Source organism: Pteropus vampyrus, unplaced genomic scaffold (genome assembly GCF_000151845.1).
Source record: "Pteropus vampyrus isolate Shadow unplaced genomic scaffold, Pvam_2.0 Scaffold252, whole genome shotgun sequence".
Taxonomy (NCBI): domain Eukaryota; kingdom Metazoa; phylum Chordata; class Mammalia; order Chiroptera; family Pteropodidae; genus Pteropus; species Pteropus vampyrus.
Window position 1 is genome coordinate 203,240 of NW_011889033.1, and position 10,337 is coordinate 213,576.

General features: G+C 56.8%; 1 protein-coding gene across 1 annotated transcript in view; it reads left to right on the forward strand.

Annotated features, from left to right (window-relative positions):
- Window positions 1-10,336, forward strand: part of CRMP1 (collapsin response mediator protein 1) — an 89,693-nt gene extending 79,357 nt beyond the window's left edge. Inside the window, exons 8-13 of the mRNA XM_011374665.2 lie at window positions 746-902; window positions 2,868-3,009; window positions 3,591-3,761; window positions 5,650-5,829; window positions 6,478-6,643; window positions 9,316-10,336. Coding sequence (XP_011372967.1) covers window positions 746-902; window positions 2,868-3,009; window positions 3,591-3,761; window positions 5,650-5,829; window positions 6,478-6,643; window positions 9,316-9,407 — 908 coding nt within the window. The 3' untranslated portion in view covers window positions 9,408-10,336. The remainder of the gene's footprint in view (window positions 1-745; window positions 903-2,867; window positions 3,010-3,590; window positions 3,762-5,649; window positions 5,830-6,477; window positions 6,644-9,315) is intronic.
- The last annotated feature ends 1 nt before the right edge of the window (window position 10,337 follows it).

Below are 10,337 nucleotides of genomic sequence, written 5' to 3' on the forward strand. Positions count from 1 at the left end.
GAACACAAGACAGGCCGTCGGTTTTACTTTTGATTCCCGCGTGCCGTGTGCCCTGTGCGACCTTGGGTCGTCGTGTCTGAGCCTCATCCGAAGCTGGAAGGTGGAAGGTGGTTTGCCAGAGCCAGAGGGTCTGGGCATAGCCCTGTGCTGGACACTGGGCGTGTGGTCCAGGAAGTCAGCCGCCAGCTCTAAGCTTGATGCGCTCCTTAACCTCCGTGAGCTTGTGGCCTTGTCTCTGAGCGGACCCGCTGGCTCGTGGACGTGAGGCACTCAGCAGGCAGGGTGCTTGGCGGGTCCCAGGGCTCTGTAGGTGTCGGTTGACGCCCTTCTCAGCTCCAGGTCGGCCATGCACTTCCTGCTGTGGAATCTTCATCTAAGTCCTCAGCTGATGTCCTGCAACCACCTCTCAAACATGACCCTTAACTCAATTCCTTACCTGAAGCTCTGCTTCTGGCAGAACCCAAATTGAGAGCAAATCACACCTTTGCGTCGGTCAACCTATTAAAGGAACCATAGTCCTATGCAAATACTAACAGCACTAAAACCCGAAGGCCTGTTGAGAGGCTCAGCCAGGTGCTGGGTGCAGGGGGCCGGGGTCTCCGGGGCATGCGTGGTGAAGGATGGATGATGGATTGCCTTTGGCCAGCCTCGTTCTCTGACCTCTGAGGTCCCCTGCTTTTGTGTGCCCGCATGTCCCACGAGAGACCATTCACTCATCCCACGCGTGTTGTGTTTGTCCCCCAAGGCCCCCTCGTTTTCGGCGAGCCCATCGCTGCCAGCCTAGGGACCGACGGCACCCACTACTGGAGCAAGAACTGGGCCAAGGCCGCGGCGTTCGTGACCTCCCCTCCCCTGAGCCCGGACCCCACCACGCCTGACTACCTGACTTCTCTCCTGGCCTGGTGAGAGCTGGGGAGGGGGCTGCTGGGCAGAGGGCCCAGGGCCCTGGGGACTGGCCACTTCGCACCTCCGTGGCCATGGCCATCCTGGCTCAAGCCGTCATTATCTCTCCTTCCCCACAGGGCTTCATATTCCCCTTCTGCCCCCTCCACACCCCCACCCTGTGACAGTCTGCTCCCAGCGGGCGCCCCGACATTTTACAGCCTGAGTCGGAACAAGCGCCCCCTCTTCCCACAGACCTGAGGTGTTCTTCCCTCCGGAAGTGAAACACAAGTCCCCAACACATCTCGCAGGCCGAAGCTGATCCGGCCCTCCCTCCCCGGCCAGCCCCGCCTGTGCCATGCTGCACCCCGCCCTCCCCCAGGCACAGTGGTGGACGGGGCCTTCGCACTCCCCGTGGCCCTGCCCAGCCTTCCCTGCTCGGACATCGTGAGGTTCATGCCTTTGCTGGAAGATTCCTCCTCGATGAGGGGTTTGGTCCCTCTTCCTACAGTGGAGCCCGCCCTCCCCCGCAGCCCCCCGCCCCGTTCTCCTCCCTCAGGCCCGCGGCTCACACGGGCCTGGACTCCCCCACCCCTCACTGGTGTCGGCTGGGGAGCGTTTTGCCTTTTCTGTTCATAGATCCTTCCCCGTGGCCTAAGATCGTGTTGGGTACACAGGGGGCGAGTGGCTGTCACGTGTGCACACACGTCCGTGCATCTGGATGGTGGCCGTTAGGCCCCGGGCTCCGAATTGGAGGGTGGCCTCTGCCTACACCGAATCTCACAGAATAACGCTCCGCTCAGCCCGCTGAGTCAGGCGTCCAGTTCAGGGCTCCCGGAAGGAAGAGCAGAGGGTATTTTCTCGAAAGCCTGAGGGACGAAAAAGCAAACGCGGTGAACTTCTGTCACCGCTGCAACCGGCGGGTGGCGCTTTGTCGGGCAAGCACAGCGCGTACACAGCGGCCGCCCCGCGCCCGTGGCCTCGCCCTGGTGAGCCTGCGGGGACACGAGGCCAGGGCCGTGAGTGTCCTCCTGGTGTGGACACGCCCAACTCTGAGACACGCGAGCACGTGCTGGCGCTGTGAACTTGACTCATTTACACGCTCATCCGCTCCGTTACTCATGTGTTGGCTGCACTCACTGTTTCTTTAAGTATTAAGAGAAAAATGCACGTAACATAGAACTCGCCGGGCACTGAGTCTTACAGAGCAGCGGTCGGGGGGGAGGGAGCAAGGAGCGGGGGGAGGGAGCCCGCGAATCAGGCCGTGCTGAGTGCTCGGCGAGGCCCCCGGTCAGCTCACTCTGCCTTCGCAACGATGCCTTCGGGAAGGTTCCATTCCCCCCATTTTACACGCGAAGGAAAAAAGGAGCGGCTTACCCAGCCAGGGGGCCGGAACCAGGATTTCAAAGCAGGCCAGTGGCATTCGCAAAGCCACATTGCATCAAAGCGGGGCCGATGTCAGGGATCTGGTGAGATCCGGGGGAGCAGTCACCCACCCCTCCCGAAGAAGCCGTCACCCCGTTGGCCTCTGCACTTCTGCACCTCTGCTCCCCCATCTCCTTCTGCAGTGTGGGAAGCTCACTGCCCACAGTATCTGGGGGTACTCTGGGCTCTCCGGACACGGCTCCCCTAGAATCGGCATTGTAGGGGCAGGACAGCCTGGCGCCTCTCGTGGTCATATCCCTCTCTCCCAGATGGGGAAGAGGAGCCCCCTCCCACCCCAGGCGGAGCCTTCCTTAGACCAGCCGCATTAACACAGAACCTTCTCCCCATGCCCAGGGCTCCTCCAGTTTCCAACAAGACCCCCAAGGCCAAGGGGCCTTCCTATGTCACTCACTAATGCTCATGATGTGCCCCCAAACTCCTCTCCCTTGAATCCCTCTGGGGTTTGAGGTTCAAGCCTGTGTTGGGTGTCTGAAGCGGGGATTTGCCCTTCAACCTGAACTCAGGTCTGAACCCCACACCTTGTTTTTTGTCCTTGCCAGTGGAGACCTGCAGGTCACAGGCAGCGGCCACTGTCCCTACAGCACTGCCCAGAAGGCGGTGGGCAAAGATAACTTCACTCTGATCCCCGAGGGCATCAACGGGATAGAGGAGCGGATGACCGTTGTCTGGGACAAGGCGGTGGTAAGGTGGCACCCCGTCTCTCCCCTCAGGAACGTTCCAGAAGCAGCCCGCCTGGTCCATCAGAAGCCAGTGCATCATGCACCGCTAGCTCTGCCCTCTCCTTCCCCTCTTACTTCAAGGCAGGAGGAGGGCACACCAGGAGGGCACACCAGGAAACCGGTGACTTAAGAGAGTGGCACAAGCCCCGTGGAGCCCCCTGCATTTGCAGATGTGACAGCTGTCCCTTACTCTTGAAGGATGGCACATTTTGTTTTCAACCACATTTTAGTTCCCGTAAAGATGACTTTCACTGACTTAAAATCAAAGGTTTTTACCTTCTATTAAACTTGGGTGCTGTGACATAGATGTGACACCCTAGTAGCCGCTGGGCAGATGTCAGCCTCTGGTGGTTTATTCAGTTTCCGCTCTGATGAGGCGAGGCCCCTGGTGCTCTCTCAGTGTGGCCTGTTTTCAGCGGGGGGAGAGGAGAAAATTCCAAACTCCTCGTGAGGACTCCGGCAGCCAGGTTAGGTCTGTGCCCCTCCCCCCTTCTCCCGGCCCGACTGCAGGATGCCGCCCTCATCACGGGGTCTTGCCTTTAGGCTACCGGCAAAATGGATGAGAACCAGTTTGTCACTGTCACCAGCACCAATGCGGCCAAGATCTTTAACCTGTACCCCAGGAAAGGGCGGATCGCCGTGGGCTCAGATGCTGACGTGGTCATCTGGGACCCGGACAAGGTGAAGACCATCACAGCCAAGAGCCACAAGTCGGTAGGTCCTGGTTTATTTGTGGCATTCCCGGTTTGGGTAGGTGAGTCTTGCTTTGTGATCGTTGCGGAAACTTCTGGTTAAAACTGGTTAAAACTGGGTGTGATCTGGTAGCTGGCATGACTCCGTCATTCACATTTCTCCTCTACTTGGAGAGAGGGGTTCGAGCGGGCCCGGCCCAGCGTGCGCTCTGTCTGTCTCTCTCTCCCTGTCTCTCTCTCCCTGTCTCTCCCTGGCCCCTGTCCACCCAGGCGAGCATTCTCAGGCTCAGAGGGTAGGAGTGTGGCGGGGTCCAGGATTCTTTCTCCAGTTTAGTTATCAGGCTGGAGAGGGTTTGATCTGGTGTATCAGAAACACCTTGCTTCATTTCATGTCTGCTGCTAACTGCCAGCAAAGGACAGGGTTAGCCCCGAGCGTGCTGTGTCGGTGCACACCCCAGGGTGTATGCACACTCTCCTGTGTTCCAGGCCTCAAGCCTATGGTGTTGGGTCATCGCTGTGTTTCATATCTTACACGCCCTGGACTTCTTTACCTACCCAGCAAACCTAAGGATGCGGTGACCTCAGACCATCCATACTAAGAGCCTAATAAGTAGAACAGTGTGCAAAAATGCAGGGAGTTACACAAGAAGTGTACAAATGGTTTACATTGATTTAAAAACAGACCAGGCTCACTTACAATCACCCAGAGGCGAATCACGACAGTCAGGTGGCCTTTTTCACCATGCCAGAGACAGATCCAGGGCTTTGGTAGGTCACAGATGTGGTCAGACCATGGCGGCCGGCGAGCTCGTAGTTCCATTAGGGGGTTGAAGCTGGTGCCACCTCCTCGGAGGGCAAATCTATCGAAGGTAAAATCCATTTACTCTTTGGCCCCAGACTCCACATCTAGAAAGATGTCCACACACGCCGGTGTGGACAGACAGACGTGTGTTTCAGCGTGGCGCCTGCAAAAGGCAGGGGAACGACCCGGTTGTTCGTTCCTGGAACGAGGTAGATAAATGACAGCACCTCCCGGTGCTGGAATGTGAACCACGTACATGTGCTGACATGGACAAAGTTAAGGTGGAAACTGCAGAACCTCGCAAAGTGGGAGCCACTGTGCGTCCGTGGGCAACACCTGGGGCTCGAAGAGTGTGCGGGGGGCGCTGTTTCGTCCGAGGCAGAAGACTCCCTTTTCCAAAATCTGTATCTTATGTGTCTTTTGAATTATTTTCTGTATCTTTTTTTTTTTGTTTACTGTATACATGACCTACTTTTAAATAATCAAAAGCTAGCGCTAGTAATAGTCACTCTAGGAGTTATGAAAAGAATGCATGTGTATTTTTAAGGCAATATTTTTGTCTTTCAAATTAGCAAAAATAGTATATATGTGTACTTTTACATTTTTTATATTATATATATACATGTACATACATATGACCTCACCCGATGCTGGAGAGCATTCTGCAGACTTAAATGCCCACGTGTCTCTCCTCCACTGCAGATGCCGTGTCCGTTGGTCCGATGCCTTCGGAAGGTGATCTGGCCACGTGCAAAAAATGCCTTAAAAAAGCTCCTATCCCTTGACCCAGTAATTTAATGTTAGAAAACTAGCCCAAAGAAAAAATATATTTTAAAGATTCAGAAGCGTCCACTGTAGTCACAGCAGCCACACTGCCACCCTCCAGGGCCGGTCACGTTCCGGACACCCCAGACAGTGTCAGTTTGAGCGCGTGGAACCCCCTCAAGCTAAATGCCCGGTGCTGTGCCGGGTGCTGTGTCCGGCTGTGCGTCCGGCCCAGCGGCCAGCCCCAGGGGTGCAGAGCGCGGGCCGCTGGGAAATGCCACCGTCTCCCCGGGAAGCGGGCTCTCCGCGGGGAGCTGTAAGGCGCGGCCACTGTCGCCCGCAGGCCGTGGAGTACAACGTCTTCGAGGGCATGGAGTGCCACGGCTCGCCGCTGGTGGTCATCAGCCAGGGCAAGGTCGTCTTCGAGGACGGCTCCGTCCAAGTCAGCAAGGGCGTGGGCCGCTTCATCCCGCGGAAGCCGTTCCCCGAGCACCTGTACCAGCGCGTCAGGATCCGGAGCAAGGTGCGTGCGCCCCGTGCCCGCACGTCACGTGAGCCGGCCTGGCCCTGCCCGCAGCGCGGGGCTGCAGTGAGCCAGGCCCTGGGGGTCGTAGGCCTGTACTAACTGTGACGCGGTGTGCCCGTGTGCGGGTGGGAGGAGTTCTGACCCGGGGCGGGGCCGTCCTGCATCGTCTCGGGTCCTCGCCACCCCCTCTCTGAGGTGTCATGAGCCTCCCCGTCCTGATCAGAACTTTGCTGCTCCAGGCAGTGCAGGACCGGCCAGCGTCTCACAGCTGGGGAAGCTGTGACCCGTGGGCATCGCTGTCTTACCTGATGGGGAGGGGAGGCTCCCGTCACCATGACAACCTGCTTCCCACACTATACAGGCTGATGTTTGCCAGAAAGGCCGGCTTGTGTGTGTCTGTGTGTGTGATTGTGTCCGTGGACCTGTGTGAATTGTGTGTGTGCGCGTGTCTGTATGTGTGTGTGGGAGTGTGTGAAGGCATATGTGATGCGTGTGTGCATGTGTGTGTGTGGAGTGGGTACCCATGTGTGTGTGTCCCCAAGGCCACCTCGGGTCACTCTCCTGCCTGCGGAGCTCCAGCCCATCTGAACGGGAAGGCACGTGTGCTTCTTGCCCATCGGTCCCCCTCCCCTTCCCTGTGTTTAGGTTTCTGGATTGCAAGGGGTCCCCAGGGGCATGTACGACGGTCCTGTGTACGAGGTGCCAGCCACACCCAAATATGCAGCTCCTGCTCCTTCTGCCAAACCCTCGCCGTCCAAACATCAGCCTCCGCCTGTCAGAAACCTCCACCAGTCCAACTTCAGCTTATCAGGTAGGAGGGCGCAGCTGCTGGGGCTCACCGCACCCAGCAGTCCCCGGAGGCCCAGTTCCTGGGGAGACAGACCCATGGCCTCAGGCACGCAATGACAAAGCAAGGTGGGGACCGTGGGACCCCACCTCCCCTGCCCGGGTGGGGCAGTGTGGACGAGGGGAGCTCAGAAACCAAAGGGGGTTGGGGGGGGGCAACAGATATCTGACCCCAGCTTACGGAGAGCTGCATGAAGATGGGCCCCATACTCGTCCTTAAGCACCCTTGGGGACGTTTTTACACTGTGACCCACGAAGCTAAATGGAGTGGTGACTGGGAGTGGCTACTGTTGTTGGCTGTGTCTTCACACTGTCCAGTCCATCACAGCTGATCAAACGCTGTCGTCTTCACAGCAGAGTGATTTTATGCCTATTTGTTTAAAGAGGAAATTAAGACCTCAAGAAATTTGGCGTGAAATTCTAGGACTTTGTGGCTTAACAGATGCGTGTGGACGAAACTGTAAGCTGATGAGGTCAGTCAGACTTTCCCGAGGCCACAAGGACACGTCTGCAATTTCATCAGATCGCCACACGAGGGCAGGCATGCACACGTTGGGAACATTGAATTGGAATTTTGGCATGAAAAATATTTGAAGCATTGGCGTGTGTTAACCTATCGTGTGTGCTAGGTTCTAGGAATATAGAGATGAATAATACACGGATGGGGTAGCCCTCTGTCTATTCCGGGGGTCAGCAAAGTTTTTCTTAAAAGGCCAGATAGGCCGTGCGCGCCAAGATATCATAGGATAGTATATCAAATGGCCACGTAACCATGCAGCCATTTAAAAACGTGGGCACTCTTCTTGACTCGTGGGACATACAAAAACAGATGATGGGCCGAATTTTGTCAGCGAGCCTGGTTCGCCGACTCCCGGCCTAGCAGGAGGGAAGGACATTAAACCGGAAGAGGTGATAGCCTTAGCAGGAGAGAGTGGAAGCGGCAGAGAAGGAGATGAGCCACCAGTTTGAACCGTGGGCGCGACAGAACCTTTCATTCATTTAGGGAGCGTCCGTCTCAGCGATCACGCGGTGGGGGACATCTCGCTTTCCGTGGGCCTCTCATGGGGAGCTTCTCGTACCGAAGTGCTCAGAGATAACTAGTGTTTTTATACTAATGGACCCTAAACAGACCTCGAGTTTCTCATCTGATGCTCGGCAGAGATGGGGTGCCATGCCGGGAAGCACCGTCTGGGGGGACTGACGCCATCTCACCTGGAGTTTGCAAACCGGGTCTCTGTTCTGTCCTCACGCCGTTCACACTTGCTATGAAACGTGGAGAAAACATCCCTCCTTTTTAGAAATAAAAAGCCTGCCGGAAGGGCCCGCGGCCACCCTGCCTCTCTCCATGTGGCCCTCAGTTTTTTCTGAGGCCCCCAGCACTGCCTGTGGCCAGCCTCACAGCAGTTGCACAGGTGACTTTATTTGTCACCAACAGTGTAGATGCTTTTCAACATTCGTGAGCCACTGTACAGATGTCCTTTTAAGTATCTGTGTGATGGGACATCACAGAGATGTGGCCTGATTTACTGAACGCGTGTCCTTTTGCCTGGTGGGTAGTTTCAAAGAACCCGATGTGTAAGCAGCAGGGTACAGACGGTTACGAGGACAACAGGTGTCAGGTGCCAGGCCTGCTTTCTGGGCCCTCGGGAGATTCCCAAACTGCCAGGAAGACAGTGTCCACCAATGAAACGAGGAGTTAAAGTCGGCCCTCTGAACCAAACTCTAGTGGCTTAAACAGATCCATGAAGTCACAGTGGAAGGGACTCGTCTCCTCTTACTTTACGGAAGAGGGAGCAAGGCCAGGCGAGGGGACTGTGATTCCTGATCACATGAATTCCAGGCTGATGGTCCTGGAGCCTCAGTCTCCTGGCTGGACCCCGGGGCCTTCTCCACAGCCTCCCTCCTTCCAGCATTATCCATCACTCACGACGTATTTAATACAGACACTGGGCTTGGTGCTGGCATTGTCAAGTCTTGACCTGACTGCATGGGAAAGCATGAGATGAGAATGGACGGTGGGCTTTGCGGATTTAAAACAAACTGCCGCCCCCATGCAGATCTGCGTACTGCAAATGAGGTGGGTCATTCCGGCTAGTTCACACACACGCAGATATGCACGCACACAAATGTACACACATGCACTCCCAAGCACACTACACATAAAACACTTTTGAGCACTGGGCCTCGTGCTGTTGTTCTGTGTGTCAGGAGTGTGGGCTTTGGAGACAAACCAGTTGGTGCTAGATTCCTGGCTTCCCACCTTCTAGGGGTGTCTCCCAAGAAGCGGGAGCTGAGCCTCAAATTCCTCTTCTGATGATTGGAGGTAGCCCTGCTGCGTGCTCCAAGCTCAGCACCGCGCCGAAGCACCAAACCTGCACACAGCAGGCGCCAGCAAACACCCGCCCCCACGCCTCCGGAACCGGAAGTGGGGCAAGAATGAGCTCAGTGTGTTCAGGGCTGCAAGGAGGTGATCCCGAGGCCGGGGGGTACAGAGCAGGGAGCAGTGAACCCCGCAGAGGTCGGGGAGCCTGGACCCAGTCAAGATTGGGGCTCAGCATCCAGTCTTGCTTCCCCCCGCCCAGCCCTCGGGAGGAGCAAACGGAGCCGGTGACAAGTGATGGGCTCTGTCTCTTTCAGGTGCCCAGATAGACGACAACAACCCCAGGCGCACCGGCCACCGCATCGTGGCGCCCCCCGGTGGCCGCTCCAACATCACCAGCCTCGGCTGACCGTGGACGCGCGAGAGTGAAGGATTCTGGGATCACGTCCATTCCTTTCCCCGTCGGTGTTTTCGAGGCCCATAGTTTTTTTCGGTACTGATGGGGGGACCAGCTGAACGATGCTCTTTCCTTTTCACTTAGGAAGAAGTGGTACTAGTGTGGTGTGTTTGCTTGGAACCCCCGTGCCCCCCGTGTGAGTTCACGCCGACTCCGGCTCAGAGCGCGGCATGCTCACCGCCCCCGTAGCGCAGCTTCTAGCATCGTCTCGTGCCGCCCCTTCCACTCCTGAGTCCCGGGCTCCATGATTCTCGAGTGGTCCCTCTGCACCCCTGTAGCTGTTCTAGGATAGTCGATGCATGTTACCGAGTTATGTATGCAAGTCTGTGAGTGCGTCTGACGGGACGTGGCCGAGGACCCATGCAGGCACGACGCCCAGACCTCAGGCCCTCGGGGCAGCCCCGGAACTGTGAACGTGAAGCTGTTTACTCACTGCCCCCCGTCCCAAGTCTATACTGGAGAAGAGACGCCGCCCCGCCCCCGCCGAGAAGCAGGGGAGCCTTCCGCTGCAGGCAGGGAAACGTCACCCGCGTCCTGTGTCAAACCCTCGTCTCTATGGCACTTGTAACCTGGCCACCGCGTCTTTCCGGCCTGCGCGTGTCCTTCCAGCCAGCCCTGGACCTCAGGCCGAGCCAGGTTCACACTCAGAAAGGGACTGCTCATCCCCATTTAGGGCTGATGACAGTGGGGCGACTTCCAGGTGCCCGAGTCCTTGTCCCTCTGAGGAGGTTGGCGGGGCGGTCAGATTTTTAAAGTTTTGTACAAAGTTTTCCTTTGTAATCAATCACACCCCCATTTTTACTTAACAACTGACTTATCGTGGCTCTTATTTCCGAATTCAAAGCTTGTGAAAGAATAAAATAAATGGCCCACTGGCCGGAG